This window comes from Colletotrichum acutatum, assembly GCF_030867785.1.
Source record: "Colletotrichum acutatum strain CBS 112980 chromosome Unknown BDZ83scaffold_89, whole genome shotgun sequence".
NCBI lineage: Eukaryota > Fungi > Ascomycota > Sordariomycetes > Glomerellales > Glomerellaceae > Colletotrichum > Colletotrichum acutatum.
In genome coordinates this window covers 138,447-154,480 of record NW_026849083.1, presented here as the reverse complement: position 1 = coordinate 154,480, position 16,034 = coordinate 138,447, and the positions used below count along the sequence as shown (strand labels likewise).

The following is a 16,034-nucleotide window of genomic DNA, read 5'->3' as shown; positions in this document are numbered from 1 at the left end:
TTGGACAAAGGCACCAGGTCAGGTCAGGCCAGGAACATGTTTCTTGAACCAATAGGTGCTCCGAAGGAACCGAGGACGTGAGCCTGTGAGTGCGGATAAATACTTTACCCAAAGCAGACACCCTCGACACATATAAGTCATCATCTGACTTCAATACTTCCGTTGCGTGTGTGTGCGCATATGTGTTGTGCTGTATGCGATGGAATGACAGAGAGAGAGAGAGAGAGCTGCCATGTGCGAGTGCGGCCATCCTTGTCAGCAGTTCGCCCCCTCCTTTTTTTCTGTTTTACTGCTGGGAGGATCATCCAGCGGTTCGCAGCTACGGATACAGGGAACCAGCTGGAGAACAACTTTGCACCCTGGGTCTACCTTGCCCCGTTTCTCTTTGCCACGCATTACCTCTACATTGAAGAGACGGGACTGGACGCATCGCATCTCACGCACCAAACCCGCGTCTTTTTTGGGTTCCTAGCCGCTGGCCGTTGGCCGCTCGCTGGCTGTGTATCCTGTCGGTCCTGTCTCCGGCCCCAGTATCCCACCCCTGTCTTCCAGCTCACAGCTTCTATTTTCCTCCCGGCCTGTTGTTTGGCTATTTGAGTACCCGTACCGTACGGGCTATGGCCATGGGTCGGTCCAGTGAGTCGGTCGTGGCCGTGGACGTGGAGTCTCCCTGCCGGCACCTCAGGGCTCACCCACGCCCAGCTCCGCTGTCTGTTTCTTGCAGCGGAAAGCGACAGCTCTTTTTCTCTCTTTTTCTATCTCACCCCGGGCAGCGTGAGGAGTACCGATACCCAAGCAACCGGGGAGCAACTGCATGCAACTTGCAACATGTTCACGAACCAGTCTTGCTGTCCTCTTCTCTACCGTATTCGTCTTCTATCTTAGGTACCTATGTCATACATAGATACATTCTTGGGTATACCTAGGTACCTGATGTATTTAGGTATCTCTGGGACGGGAGGTGGAAGGAGCGACCCGACGAGGCACCTCAGTAAGGTAGGTAGGTTGGCAGATGGCAGGTGAGGTGAGGTACCTTACAGTACGTACCTGACCCGACCAGCCCACCCTCGTGTCGTGCCTGGTCTTGCCTTCCTTGCCTTGCTGTGCCTTCCTCGCCTTGCGACCCTTGCCTTCCTTTCTTGTTCCGTCCCTTCCTCCCGCATTTACCTTACCTTAAACCACGGCCAAACCTCCCATGACTTTCGCCTTGCTTGGGTTTCTGATTTGTTTTCTTTCCCTTCTTTTTTTTGGCAATAGGATTTCCTTCCCATGTAAACATATCGAAAAAGGCAGTGAAAACACTTCCTCTTCACGACGACATCTACCTCACCTCTCGAGGCACTGGCATTGCGCCGACCTCTTCTCTCCTCACCCCTCTGCCTCCGCCGTCCTTTATCGTTGAGTCTGCCCCGCTCCAGCAGATATCGTACCCACCCGCTTACGCCCATCGTCCACAGCGCACAATCGACGACATCGCACGATTGCGACAGAACAGCTATCAGCTTGTTCGGGAGCTGTTGCTGTTGCTGCCCACTCGCTCTTGGACCGGAATCCTCATGGTCGCATTATGATTTCCATGCAGCGTTCCCTCTCCTCGCCAGTTCGCGTAGTCTCTGCCCGTAGGTTCCACCAACAATCACCCTAAACATCACCCACAAAGCGCTATGTTCTATCATAACCTCCCGTTCCTCACCCTACCTGAAGGTACTGACTGTTCATGTTTTTCTGCGCCTTAGCTGCCTCCCAAGATGACGCGAACCAGCCCCGATCCTCGAATCCTCCCTCCGAAACGTACAATACCTCCTTCAGATCCCGCCGCCAGAGGTCTCCAAGCCCAACCCGAAGCGTCGAGGCCGTAACCCTGCCCGTTCGTCGTAGCGAAGACACACCGAGGAGACCCGCCTCTCGGTCGCACCAGAAGCCCGTGATTGCCCAAGCGTCAACGCCCATTGCCACCTCTCCCGTAAAAGCCACCATGGATTCTTCATCCGACACGGCACTCGCCTCCGCCGCCGGAACGGCTTCTTCCCCTGCGCTCCCCCAGGCTCTCCTCCCAGATCCATCCATGTACACGAACCCTCATCTGGCGCCCGAACCTGATACAACGACCCTGGAGGAGCTCGCCCATTTGGTCAGACTGTCCAAGTACCAGGAGCGCAAGCGCGCAAACACCCGCATACGCTTGCAGAGGAACCTCATCTCCACGGCCTTGTCAGCTCGTTTGAACCGCTGTGGTGAAATTGCCCGGAAGAATTTGGTTGATTGCTTCCGCTCCGATGACAAGAAGACCTTTGCTTCTCTGTTTAACGCTATTCACGATGTGCGTAAGAGCTGCGACGAACTGCGCCGCTATGCTCTGTTGGAACCCGAGATGGACTCTCTCCAGTCCCCTGCCCTGGCCTCCTCAGAAAGCCTGGACACGCCACCGAAATCAACCTCGGGATCTAGTTCTCTCGGATCCATGACCCCCTTTCTTTCTGAGTTGCCCGCTTCTGTCCGGGAAATCTTTCTTAATTTTCTGAATCAGATCAGGACCAACCCGGATTACCTGGCCACAAGATTGTGTTCTCTAACCCCTACAGAACTTAATGTCTTTACCGGCTTCCATCAGGGGCTAGAACCTGTAGAATCCGTTCTGCCCTACCACGGCCGTCCTAGTGCCAGGAGTCATGCCGGTGGACCAAGTAGTCGAGCACCCGCTCATTCCCCAAACGCCATCGAGCGTTTGCTGTCGTTCCAACGTCACGATCCCTTGTCAGCCCTGGTTCACACATGCTTCGCCAATTCGGCTGGCCCTGATAGCGCCGAGGATCGACGTCGAACTGAGATATGGGGAGCAGCTCTAGCAAGACTCATCACTGAATCCAAGGCCAGCAGCGAGCCCATGCTGATCTCTGTTCTTAATGTCTGGACGGCCATGCGGGATTGGTCCGGGAAGTCTAATATGGAATGGTACCTGATGAAAATACTCGAGGACGGTGCCTTTCTTTTGGATAAAGCCGAGGACCAGCACGGTACCAGGTTCAATCTCGCGGACTGGACAGCCAAGGACAGCATTGCCGCTGAGGAGTTCTACGATCGGGCCGTCAACGAGCTTTTCGAGATCATTGACGATGAGGATGCGACTGGTATTCCTGAAGGCCTCATCGAGCTAGGCAATGCCATTTTGAAGAAGCTTGATTCTAAGCTCGTCGATGGCACCCGAAACTGGTTTGTTTACAAGTGGCTCTTCTCTGTTTTCCTACTTGGTGTTGTCATCCATCCAGAAAGCCACGGACTCATGGGCGACTACCACATTACCGAGTACGGCCGGCAAAAGATCCTCAAGCAGGTCGCCATGCGTGCGCAGCAGCTTGTTGTCGAGGTGACTTGGAACAAGAAGGGTACGGTCTCAACCCCACCCAAAATACAAGGACATGTCGAGAGCATCCTGAATCGTTTCAAACGAAACCGTTCTCAGAGACCTCCAGCAAAGCTACTCCCGGCCCGCTCAATCACATCACTTCGAGAAACAGTTGAGGTTCATCCTTACCTCGTTGTCAGTCCGGCAGATCTAGTCACACTCGTCAACGCCTTGTTTCCGGAGCGCCGGCCCATGTCAGCTCAGTCCAGCGGGCTTAGATCCGGAGCGCCTTCCATCTCTGGTTTCTCGGCAATTTCACAGCCCATCTCGATGGGAGCCGCGCGGAGCAATTTCGACACGGCATCGATCCTCAGTACCAGTGCCTCATCTGTTCTTAGTGACGCCACGACTTCCAGAGAGACAAATCTGGATGATCAAAGGACCGGCTCGCCTCAGCGCTACTCGCCACCCGTGTTGGATCCACTGGCTCAGCAACGTCTTAGTAACTATGAGGACGATGGGTATCGTCTTCGTTTTGCCCTCCGCGAAATGGGCGCTCAGGTCGGTATGGATGTTGTCCAAGGCTCGTGCCACCCGTGTGCCGAACGATGGGCCGTGCTCTTCATCTCGGCAGATGGCAACAGCCTGTCAAGCCAGATGACTTACGACCCGGACGAAGATATCGAAGACGAGGACCACTCCTCCACCAGCGAGACTGACGATGACGAGATTGACGAGAAGCCTGAGCTTGACAAGGACTACCACCAACTGAGAGACTCGATTTTGAAGCTTGTCGAGGATTTCGAGATCCCAGCCAGCATTGAGCCGGAAGCAACAAGGGCACAGTTCAGCAACCGAGCGACTGGCATCAAAAAGTACCGATCCAAGAACAAGATTATCACCGCTGAAAAGTCTTCTCCAAGCAGAAACCCCTACCGCAGACGCGACGCTGAGGCTCAAGCGACTGCGACAGCCGATGACTCGCAAACCAAGGAAAATTCATCGACGACGACGGCAGAGAAGACAGAGGATGCAGATCCGGAGCCATCCTCGGTTCTCATTGCTATGCTTACTGCTGCCTCGGCTCAGTCGCGAGCGCAAGCCGACTTTGTGTCAGCTCACCTCTACTGGAAGACACTGCAGCAACTCAATGCACTCAGCTCGGGATCTCTGAGACGAAACGGTTTTGCCATACTTCTGAATATTTTCTCCCGAGGCCCTCGCGATTCAATCCGCCGCTGTGCTTCGGCTATTGAGGAGTACGACGCCTGGCTCGTCTGGCTGAAGCAAAGCCAAGAACGGCACGAGGGGCTCATCGACGCCATGATGAAGCGACTACGGGCTCTCCGCGACAAGATGTGGTATGTAACAGACGTCCGAAACTCTGCACCGTATGAGCAGAGTCGAAACATCTGCGCTGCACTCAAAACGATGGGTATGCAGAGGCGCTACAATTCTTACCAACGCAACCGCGCGCACCTTGCACGGGGACCGGCGTCAAGCTATCTGTATCGTACCGAGACTCAGATCATGGATCTTCTAGCAGCATCGGAAGAGCAGGGCGGGCCCAACAAGTTGAGTGACGACCAGGCAGACAAGACCTCCCGATGGCTTCAACAAGCGGGCGTAGAGAACTTCTGCTGTGGAGAGGAGCGAATTCACAGATTCGGTTGCGAAGTGGACACATGCATTTCGAAATTGGTTGGCGAGTCCATCATGGACAGCCCTGTTCTGTGGTCGAGTGAGCTTTACCAACGAGACAGACGCAATCTGGAGACAGGCAGCAGAGCCCCCCGAGACAGAGACCATGCATTTGATGACACAGCCAGCGTCATGAGCGACCCAGATCGAAGGTTCATGTCTACTGGCCGGCCAAGCTCTGTTCGGGACCTGCGGGCAATGTCAGCTCACAACTCTAGCCAGCAGTCATTCGACTCTGGCAGCTACCGTTTTTCAAGGGCAAGCACAGCCTTGTCCGACATCATCGACGGGCAGGACTATTTTGGCGTCTCATCGCCAGTCCACACCATCGACTCCAGTTCTACGTTTTGGTCGCCTTTCCAGTCGGCTATATCCCCGAGCTCGACAACGTCCCGCGCCCAATCTCCCACGACAAGTATGACAAACCTGTCCAGCGTGTTCCAGTCACCTCATTCCCATCTAGGCTCGCATGCGAGTCATTCTACCGGTAGACCTGGCACATCGGCATCGTCCAATGAGACGATTCATCAACAGCGATTGTCTGAAGAGAAGTCCCGTTTCCTCAACGAGCTCCGTCAGACTCTAGTCAGTCTTCTGCTATCCGACTTGGGCACATTGGTCTTCTCTCGAGGCTCCGAGACCGATGACTGGTTCTCCTCGTTGGGCCAGGAATGCATCGACAGACGTGATTCCCTAGACCGACGCGCCCGTAGGTCTGCCAAGTCTGGCAAATTGTCACTGAGGCCTCGTGTCATTGAGAAGAAGAAGAGTTTTGGGAATCTGCGAGGTGCCGGCGAAACAGACAAAAACTCCGAGACCACGGAAACTGCTAGTGCTCCAGGAAACGACAGTTCTGCCACAAGCGACACCGTGTCCGCGCGAAGCAAGGCCAGCTCTAAGGAGTCAACTCCTGACTTTCCTTTCAAGAAGGCTTTTCAGCGCTTACTTCGCATGTTCAGTGTTCATCCCAACCCTCATGCCAAGTTGAACGCCCTATACGAGCTGCAGCAACTCATTGTAGCATCTTTGACGAGTGGCAAAAGGTCAAGGTTGGGCTGGAATCGACAAGAATTTGTGTCCGGCGCCGTCGATGACCCCACAGGTTCCAGCCGCGCGAATCCGTTGGAGGAGGCTATCGACAACGTCAGAGGCAGACGCTCGCATACCCTGTTGCAAGCACCCGCAACTTCGCCACCGGCTATTGGTCCCCGCCAAACGCGTCAGGGTAACAATGACGCTCGCTCTGGCGTCACAAGCAACCCAACAACAACTGATGCTGTCACCAACGTCTTGCGAACCCTATTCCGAGACGCGTCTATTCGGCCAAAGACACTTTTCCGCGATCTTCAGTTCATTGCGGCATTCGTGAACCCGACAATTCTTGACAGCACAGAGAAGGGCACGGCGTTTTGGAACACTGGCCTCGCCGCCTTGAATCTGAAGCAAGAGGTCTGCCGAACCATGATTGAAGTGGCGGATGAGGTCCAAGGGGTGTATACGAGTACACGCAAGACGACCAATGATGCGCCCGCTCCAGACGCTGATCGACTGGAAACAGAATCACCCCCTCCTGTCACGACAGCCTATAGCTTGGCACAAGCAGGCAAGATGTGGACCATCACCGCCAAAGAGGGTCTGCCCACGGCCCAGCGAGAGCTCGCAATTTTCTACCTGTCGAACCCAGAGCTTGTGGAGCGGACCACCCTGCCCCTCTCGAAGCCACGCGAGGTATTCAAGCAGGCTGTCATGGACAAGTATGCTGGCCCTTCGGCACGCACAGGTCCAGGTGCCAGACTCTACCCTGGAGACAGAAGTCGCACATCGGCAGGCACATCAGGCCTCGGTGGCTCTGCTGGCTCCCAACATCCCGGCCAAGATCCGAGCTCCAAAGACGGGGATGTCCGCAGTGATCCCGCGTTGATGTGCGTGGCAGTCCATTTCTTCCAGGCGGCTGAACAGGGCGGCGATGAGCTTGCCACGTCTTTCCTCCGACAGAATGAGTTTAATGCCATGAGTTGAAACGCCGAGAGTGTGATTTGCACATTGCGATAATATTTCTTTTCATTCCGGACGCCGGGGGCGCCCTTTTCAATATTTATTTTCTTGATATTTTTCCATCTCACGAGTACGACGCGGGCATATCCAGTGGGCATTTACATGGGCTTCATTTCATCACATCGGGAAGCTACGGGATCTTTTTTTTGGTTTTCCCCCCCTTTTAGATGGCTACAGTAGAAAGGGAGGGACATTATGGTAGCGGGCACTCGGCCTTTTATGGAGGATATACCACTTTTCTACATACGATTATGACTTGGGTATGAAGTACAGGCTTGGGCCAATCTAGATGACGTTTATTTGCAATCATACCCCGTGTAGGTTGCCGATGTGCAAATGTGTCAAACTCTTGTGTTTATCTTGGCCTTTTTTGAGTCCGACATCGACCAAGGTTATTCATTGCGTGCATCATTCTTTACGAAATCAACCGCGTTTGGTACTCTACAAACTTTCACGAGATTGATTCCACGTACGTGACGGATAGTCAATGTAAACATCAAGATGATTGAAACCATAATGTATTCGCATTGAGCCTTATTCGAGGCCTCAATCAGCATGCGTACTGCGTAAGACAGTCCGGCCCCATTGGCCTAGGTCGATGCCCCGAAGCTAGATGGCCTCCTCTCTTATCCCCTCCGACGAGCAAGCTTCAAAATAGCATCCTCATGTATAGACGGCCCTCCCTACCTGTGAGTTTGGGTGTTATAAAAATCAAATAGTGTCTCGAAGGACCCCAAACGCCGACCCCGATTTTTCAAGTGCTCATGTCCACATCAACCATGTCCCACAAGTAATGTGTGTTGGACCAAGCAGAGCTTTTAGATAACCGACCCAGATTCATGAACGTATGCATGCCTGCCTCTACTGAGAGGACAAAAACTTTGGAAAAAGATTTACTGGCCTCTGCCAAAGCGAATGTCAAAGTCCTTGAGCACGCTCATGATACTCGCCGCCTCGACCTCGATGGGCAAACGGGAGGGGGACGGCAGCGTCTGGCCCGGCTTGGGTGCGGCGCGAAGCTTGGGAAGCCAGGAGCCAATGTCGTCGGCGGCCTTTTCAAAGTTTCGATGGCTGGAGAGGGTCTGATAGGCTTCGGCACAGCTCAGGCTGAGCCCGAGACGTCCCTTTGAGGGGAGACGGGGTGGCGGCGGCGCCGACTCGGACTTGCAGCATCCGCCTCCAGCACCGGCACCGCCGCAGCAGCCGCCTCCGGAGCCGCTTCCTCCGCTACGCTCGAAGTTAGCGGACAGGGCGCGGCAGAAGAGACCCGACTTGGGGTCGGCAAGGCACTGGGCGCAGGATCCGGGGCCTTTGGGACCGCAGCCGCGTGAGACGGGCTGATTGGTCTGAGGACGGGGACGGAGCTTGACGGCGCCGTCGGCATCGATCTCCATTGGCATGGGAGGAGGGACGGCATCGTTCTCTGAGGGAGGGGGAGTTTGAACCTGCTGGGAATAGGCAGGAGGAGGCCCGTAAGGGGTAGTGGCGGGTGGGCCGAGAATTGCGGTGTCGGCGCAGAGGCAGTAGCTTCCATCCTTACAAAACCCACACGAGTCCCTGAAGGCCACGGGAGGGAGCTGGGGCTGGGGCTGTACGATGGCAAGGTTCGCCTGCTGCTGCTGCTGCTGCTGCACCTGCGGCACGGTTGCCTTCTTGGAGAACATGGCGGTGAAGTCAATCTCCGTCTCCTCCTCAGGTGGAGTGGGCTCGACGCGGGCACGCTTCTCGGAGGACGTCTGCGCCGAGGGCGAGGGGGCTCTCTTCAGGTCCGAGATGATGGCGCTTTTGATAGTCTCCTCAAGGCACTGGCATCGACCTCCAAGAGTGCACCCGCCACATCCTGTGACGGTGTCGGCAAGAATTTCGTTGGCACAGGAGCATCCTTCAGGGCCGCATGACCCGCATCCAAACGGGGCAGGAGAGTCTTCCATGTGGGTTGAGTCTTGGGGGGAGACAATCTGTGAGATGGAAAAGGGCTGGTTTGAGTGGCCAGCCGATGGGGTGGGGGATGTTCATGGTGAGCGATTTGGGAACCTCGGCGTTGAGGAGACGGCAAGCGTCTGGGGGCGGCGGCCTGCTGCTCGTTCCAACGTCTCTTCTGGCTTTCGAGTTCAGACTCGGCTTTGACACGATCCTTTCTCTCGCGATCCAGCATGTTTTCGAGAACAAGACAGCGGGACTTGAAGGATTGCAGCTCCATCTCTAGGCCATGGACCTTGTCCTTGAGGTCTTTTTCGACCTTTTCGTGACCTTCGCGGATCTCGTCGAGCTGCTCCTCCAGCTCGCCAACTCTGGCGGCCCTACGCTCGCGGAATGCCCTCTGAGCAGCACGGTTCTGAGCCTTGCGCTTGGTGGGTGGCGTATCGGTGGCAGGCTTGCGGCCGGGCTTGGGCCTGGGAGGGATGACCCATTCTTTGGTGGTCATGGACATCTTGGGCGCCTCGGTGACGGGCGGGGGACTGATTACGGAGGCCATGGACATTTTGTTCACGACCTGAGGCGGTCTGGCTGAGATGGGCTGTTGAGCTGCGTTCGGTCTGATGGCAGGTAGTTGATGCGGGGCGTGGGAGGCATTTGTCGGTCCGCTCGGATTTGGTGTGGGAGGACCGCCGGGTGTGCTCGCGGCAGGCGAAGCGGCGGAAAGGGGGGTCGAGACAACCGAGTTGGAGCGAGATGCGGCCGAGTAAACGCTTCGAGCGTCGGTTGCGAGAGGTGAGGTGACGGGCGAAAAGGTCGACGACGAGTGTTGCTGCTGCAACGTCTGGTTGTTGTGGGAGGAGGAGGAAGAGTTGATGGTGGTGGTGGTGGTGGATGAGGAGGGAACAGTGGTAGAAACACCTGAGGCGGCCATCTTGGTGGATCGGAAGGGACGACCTAACGAGCAGCAGTGTTCCGCAGGCGGGGTCCGCTAAGGCCGCTCATTCGCTGGCGGGTGGTGGGATATCGCCGCTGACAGCTGGTGACCGGGTGGCGGGGTGTGGGTTGAAGATGTTCTTGCCAGCTGGTAAATCCGAGGGTGCGGTTCGGCGCTCTCTCGGCTCTTGAGATCTGATAAGGAAATGGGACGAATTGATGGTTGTAAGACCGAGAGGAGCTGAATGGTGTTGGGCCTTCTTCTTTTGTTTTGTCTTCTTCTTCTCGTTCGCCTTTTGTTTGTGATACTTGCTTGATTGACTGATTGACCTGTTCGGAGAGCAATCGGTGCTGTACGAGTTGTTATGATGCTACTGTTTGGCGATCTGGGCTGATGCCGAGCAGAATCGAGCAGATACCCCTACAGCGAAATGCACAGCTGATAGGTCTGTATGTGTGTCTGTACGGAGTAGTCTGATGCAGACAGACGTGGTGGTGCGCGCGTGTTGCCGAGTGGGTGACAGACACTGTTCCGGAAGATAATGTCGGCAGCGAGGTCGGATAGCTGACTCTGTTGTAAGTAGGAAGCTTGTGTAAGTGATTTTGACGATTGAAGCCAGGTGATCAGTATGTGTAAGTGTGAGAGAGTCAATGTTGATGAGGTGAAGAAATCTTTGGATTGCGGGCTTGTTCCTCTTTCTTCCGACACTTCGGAGGATGGTGGGGAGGAAGGAGGGGACTGGAGGGACAGCGCGGAACTGGAACAGTGGAGGGGGGAAAGGGCCCAAGGGGAAGGGCGAAGGGGGGGAGGGCGACATTCAAAAAGGAATTTTTTGATCTGATTGATAAGATTATCTTGCTCGCAAGGCCCCCACCAGGGCCTGCGCTAGTCTTTTTTTCTCTTTTTTTTTTTTTTCTCTCTTCTCTGTTTCCCACCTGGGCACTGCCTGCCAGAGGTACGTCGTCCTTTCACTCATCCGGTCATTACCCACTCATTTCACTCACTCACTCACTCACTCACTCACTCACCCACAGTCTCACTCCTCAGCCAGACTCACAGTACCTACATAGGGATTCTCACTCACTCGCTCGGAAAACGCCCCCGATATCCGCACAGTAAAAGCACTACTCTCACTCATAGTTTTACCTATTCACTCACTCTCTCTCAGCGTCTGGCACACACACACACACACACAACAGGCCACACTGGGTGGAATCGTTCGATGGCTCCTGTGGCTTTCCGGCTTCCAGCTCCATTCCGACCCTGCGATCTCGGACCTTGTTTCTTGGGCTTGGCTGGCCACAACACACTATGGATGTCACTATGTAGGGACTTTCAGGGCTACACAGCCCGGCTTCTCCCACGGATCACCGCCCTGATTGACCGCGCGATCCACCGTCAATGGGCTTTGATCCCCTTATGGCTGAGTTTCCATGTCGTAACACCCATCCATGCCAGCCTCTCACTCTCTTCCGTCAAACTTGAGTCCTTGACTCTGGGCCTCTTTACTCTGCGTGGAGGTCAACGATGCCAAGCGTAGCCACATCCCGAGGGAATTGATGGCAGGGTCTGCCGATGTCGCTGCCCTTGCCCACCGGGCGAGTGCATGATGTGCGTGACCAGTGATGACCGTGGGATAAAGTTGCATCTACCACCACGATGTAAAGAGGCTTGTCACTCCATCAACAAATAAGAGCGGCCCTTTGTCCGATGACTCCCTCGTAAGCCGAGACGTCCGTGGCCCTACTCTAAATCTACCTTACAGTACAAGTAAGGCATGAGTAAACAACCGTAAAGACAGGAACCCAGCGGGGTGAATCAATTTGACACAAAGTTTGATGAGGCTTTTCGGCAATGTCTACGGAGTTCAAGGTGTAGGCCAACGAGTCAGGCTCGCCGAGGTCTTACTATGACTTGCACAATTCGGTCGCATAAAATAAACACAATCAATGGCACAGCAAGATCTGTATCCATCCAGTTACTTGAGCCGAAAAAAGGGTACCTGATAATCGGGGATTTATGCCTCAATGGAACCTGCTTCAGGTGTCACCGCCAGTCGTCCAATGGCCTTGGAGCAGTTCATCAGGGAGATCAGGAGGTACTTGATAAGATGTCACCACCCTCCATCGCCTCCAGTTCCAATCCGTATTACGGTATTAAGGTACCCTAGAATCTACGGTTCAACCGACCGAGCGTGCATCCTTCATCCCACTCACACCTCGTGTCACTCGCCCGTCATTGGGCCATTTGATCTTTCACCCCCCGAGCCCCTAGCCGCCGCTTCCTTTCTGCAGGCTCACATGAGACGCTCAATTTTTTTTTCCCAGTCTACTTTGAAGCTTAGAGGAATCGCTTGAAACGTCTGCTTTCGGGATCGTCTCCAGTCACCCAGTCTCCAGTGCTGGATGGATACTATTGACGAGCCAACCACCCGTGACCCAACACTTCCCACTTCGTGACTGTGCGTAATCAGATCGGCCCTTCATCCCACATAAGCTGATCCCAAGTGGAGGGCCCGGAAGTGGATGATGGGAGAGTGGGAGCCACGCGAGAAAGGAGGGCAAAATTTACGTACATCGTGGAGTGCTTCTCAACTAGACAGGTACTACGATGCTACCTTATTGGAGTCTGCATCCATCCCATTGTTGCGTATTGCTACCGCGGTACCTCGCATCTCACGAGGTTTTGACGGCGGCAATTGTCGGCTCGCACTAATTACACGAACTGTATTTGCCTGACAGGCTGGCCCAAGGATGGCATGGCGGCTCCGAGAACGCTTTGGCTTCACAAGGGATCCCCTTCTTGCAAGGCAACGCCAAGCGCAGCCGGGCACCTCGGCCTCCGTTTGGTTTGTCGGACATCTTCGAAGTGCGGTTTTGGCCGGCTCTTCACAATAGAAAACGCCATTTAACGTAGCCGCTTACCTGAGGTGACCGCCTCTTATATTCTGCCCAAGGTATTGCCTCGAAGTGGTGAACAGTAAGTGCGCCTTGAATGATGACTTTACCGTCTTCTCGCCAATGACCGCATCAGAGATGGCGATGTGCGGTCATCGTCGTAAGAGCCGAGCAGATTGATCGCCGCATCGTCACTGCCAGAGACACAACAGGGTTTAGATTTATCCAATCCCAGCACCAACTCCAACTCTGAACCAACCCTCCTTTGTGACCCTCTGTCTCTCACTCAAAATCCTCGTTTACAACTGGTCAAAGACTTAAAAATGACCACTTGGGTTGTTTGAAGGTTGCGCAACCGTGTCCACATGCAGTGAGAATTGTGGGAATCCCGGCGGGGGCTACCTACCTTACGTAGTACTGTGTACTTCACTATGTGTGGCCCTCGGGCGCACTGTTCTACCTCTCCAATTCCCACAGTGATCCCCGCGCAACCCAAGCTGTGGACCCTATGAGGAAGCTACGTTAAGCTATCCGTATCTATCCAACTCCATCCCGCCCAAAATCGACCAACAGCTGCAATTCGAACCACCCACCTCTCAACCGCAAAGCTCCCCAACAATTCCCGATCCCGGTTCCCTAGCCTCGAGATAGCTCCCTTGCCTAAATTTGACGTCGCCTTTGCTCCGAGCTACAATATCTTTGCGCCGAACCTCAACCACCGAGCAGCCGCAGTCGCCGCCGCCGCCGCCGCACCGCCTCTGAAAGGCTCAAAGCACAACATCCACCCTAACCCCCAAAGCAACGGGCCAACGGGCAAAACCAAACAAGGCCATGGCCAATCTCGGCATCCAATCGCCAACGCGGCAAACCGCCGCCTTCCACCTCCCCTCCTCTTCCTCCTCCTCCGTCGCCTCCGGCTCCGGCTACGAAGACGACGACGCCCCGCTCCCTTTCCCCGCCGCCCTGCCCCGATCCGACTTCCTCGCCCCCGGCTTCCACCCGGCAAACTACCTCTCCGCCCTCCCGCACCGGCACCAGACCCTCGACGACCTCAAAGCCGAGCTCCGCGACCGCAGCGCCGCCATCAGCGCCGAGCTGCTGGAGCTCGTCAACGGGAACTACACCGCCTTCTTGTCTCTGGGCAACGAGCTGCGCGGCGGCGATGAGAGGGTTGAGAATGTGCGTGTCGCCATGCTCGGGTTTCGGAGGGCCGTGGAGGAGATCAAGGGCAAAGTGAGGACGCGCGGGGAGGAGGTCCAGGGGTTGAGCGGGGAGTTGAGGGAGGTGAGGAGGGGGATTGAGGCCGGGAGGAAGATGCTTGAGTTGGATGAGCGGGTATCTTCGCTCGAGGAGCGGCTTGCGCTTGCGAGCTTGCCGGGGAAGGGGAAGACGGGTACCGGCGAGGGAGAGGAAGATGACGATGACTGGGACGCGGATGACAGCGAGGAGTCTGACGAGGAAGAGGATGATGACGATGTAGCCGGGCTGGTGGGTAGCAGCCCTGCGAAGCTGGCGGGGTTTGCGCAAGATTTCTGCATTGTTGAAGCTCTTGCGGATGCTATTGGGAGGGATGCCCCGTTCGTGGTCAAGGCTGAGGCTCGGATGGTGAGATGTCGGAACACGATCCTCCTCGACCTGGGCACGGCGATGAAGGAAGCACGCAAGGCGGGCAAGAAGGGCCAGGCGAGGACGGTCAAGTATCTGGGCTTGTACGGATTGCTTGACGCCCAGGCTGAGGCGATCAGGGCCCTCAAGAGCAGCTGAGCAGGATTGCAGCAGCACACGACAAACAGAACAAAAAGGCCAGCAGTCACAGAGTAGCGATGCATATGATACCCAAATCAAAAATCTCCAAACATGTTCTAGAGCGCTATGCCACTTTGATACACGTGTAATAAAAACACCTATGATACAATTCATCTAAACACCCTTCCCTTTTCTTTTGCCCCTTTTTCATCTGGATTTTGTACATCTTTACATGACGTTGGACAGGTGAGCCGGCGTGACCTCCTCATCTGTCGAGTCAAAGTTTCCGTTCAAGCTGAAGCCCGGAGCCTGGGAAGAGCTCAGCACAACCTCGTGAACCTCCTTGTGCGTCTCGAGCTCCGCGAGATCAGACTTGATGCTGGCCACAAACGCCTTGACGTTGGCAGACAACATCTTGGGCGTGAAACCCAGCTGCCCGATAGCCATGCGGATGACACCAGTACGCTCGCGGTAGTTGTCGGCGCCCATCGTCTCACGGATGGCGCTGGAAATGTTGTCGGTGATTGTCTTCATGCGGCGGTTGGGCATGAGACCCTTGGGACCGAGGATGCGGCCCAGGGCGGCCTTGTTGAGCGCCGCCTCGCTGTCGGTGTGGCAGATGAGCCGGTTGAAGACAATGTTGTCGTTCTTGATGGCCTCGAACACGGACTCCTGGCCCGCGACGACGGCGCCGGCTTGCAGGGCCTGCTGCGCGATGGGGCTTCCTTCGGGGCAGATGACGCCGACGCGAATGTCGGATTTGACAGGGTTGGGGAGACGAATGCGGTTCTTTACGACGGCGCCGTTTCGGGGCGTCTTGAGGTGGACGTGGATCTCGTACTTGATGGACTGGGGAGGGCGGCCGACTTCGAATGCGCGGAGGTAGCTATGTTGAGGTCAGTTGGGGGATGAACTCATTATTCTCGTGTAGGATATATACACACCGCATGGCATCGCAAAGAGAGAATTGCGGGCAGTTCTTGACGTTGTAGGTCTTGAAGTCCTTGGAGAGCTTCTTCTTCTTCTTGTCCGTCTTCTTGTTACTCCCCTGGTTGCTCGCGCATCGTGTCTGCTGGGCGACGGAAGGGATGAGGAACCGCGGTATCGTGGAGGCTGTCGGTCTTGCTGAAGCTACGAGGCTGAGACGGGCCATTGAGGCCATGCACTGGTTCGTTGACGCCATCACGGGGCTTTGGGTATATGTGATCTTTTTTCTTGGAGTTGCAACGCCAGCTGACCTCGGATCGTGTCGCGTGAAGCCCTGGCCAAAGACTGCAGAAAAATTGGTATGGCCTCACAGATCAGGCAAGAGGTCATTATCTTATCGGTCATCTTATCGAGCTGTGGTGCCCGTTCACACCTCCCGTCACCTCTAAAAAGGTACGTATCTACGACCGGTCCGGTCCCGGTGTGAAGGTACGTACACTCTGCCTCGAAA

At 55.4% G+C, this 16,034-nt stretch overlaps 4 protein-coding genes across 4 annotated transcripts; 2 read left to right on the top strand and 2 right to left on the bottom strand.

The window, feature by feature from the left end:
- Positions 1 to 1,567: 1,567 nt before the first annotated feature.
- BDZ83DRAFT_584351 (uncharacterized protein) lies at positions 1,568 to 7,063 on the top strand (the record flags this gene model as incomplete). The annotated part of the gene is made up of 2 exons (XM_060505749.1): positions 1,568 to 1,619; positions 1,737 to 7,063. 2 exons carry the CDS (start codon positions 1,568 to 1,570, stop codon positions 7,061 to 7,063), a joined length of 5,379 nt encoding a protein of 1,792 aa, XP_060361911.1.
- A 929-nt stretch (positions 7,064 to 7,992) lies between these two features.
- On the bottom strand, positions 7,993 to 9,950 carry BDZ83DRAFT_754901 (uncharacterized protein; the record flags this gene model as incomplete). The annotated part of the gene is made up of 2 exons (XM_060514546.1): positions 7,993 to 9,041; positions 9,134 to 9,950. 2 exons carry the CDS (start codon positions 9,948 to 9,950, stop codon positions 7,993 to 7,995), a joined length of 1,866 nt encoding a protein of 621 aa, XP_060361910.1.
- Positions 9,951 to 13,364: 3,414 nt separating this feature from the next.
- On the top strand, positions 13,365 to 14,696 carry BDZ83DRAFT_630907 (oligomeric golgi complex component, COG2-domain-containing protein). The gene has a single exon (XM_060508866.1). It carries the CDS (start codon positions 13,682 to 13,684, stop codon positions 14,612 to 14,614), a length of 933 nt encoding a protein of 310 aa, XP_060361909.1. The 5' UTR covers positions 13,365 to 13,681; the 3' UTR covers positions 14,615 to 14,696.
- On the bottom strand, positions 14,697 to 15,930 carry BDZ83DRAFT_630906 (ribosomal protein L1p/L10e family protein). Its single transcript, XM_060508865.1, has 2 exons — positions 15,541 to 15,930; positions 14,697 to 15,482 (listed from the first exon to the last, which is right to left on the bottom strand). Exons 1-2 carry the CDS (start codon positions 15,777 to 15,779, stop codon positions 14,825 to 14,827), a joined length of 897 nt encoding a protein of 298 aa, XP_060361908.1. The 5' UTR covers positions 15,780 to 15,930; the 3' UTR covers positions 14,697 to 14,824.
- Between the last annotated feature and the right edge of the window lie 104 nt (positions 15,931 to 16,034).

What these genes read in the sequence shown, in the direction of transcription:
- BDZ83DRAFT_630907 (XM_060508866.1), top strand. Translation starts at nt 13,682, where the DNA reads ATGGCCAATCTCGGCATCCAATCGCCAACGCGGCAAACCGCCGCCTTC.
- BDZ83DRAFT_630906 (XM_060508865.1), bottom strand. Translation starts at nt 15,779, where the DNA reads ATGGCGTCAACGAACCAGTGCATGGCCTCAATGGCCCGTCTCAGCCTC. An exon ending in TCTCTTTGCGATGCCATGCG is followed by an intron (nt 15,483 to 15,540) that starts GTGTGTATATAT and finishes ACCTCAACATAG; the next exon opens with CTACCTCCGCGCATTCGAAG.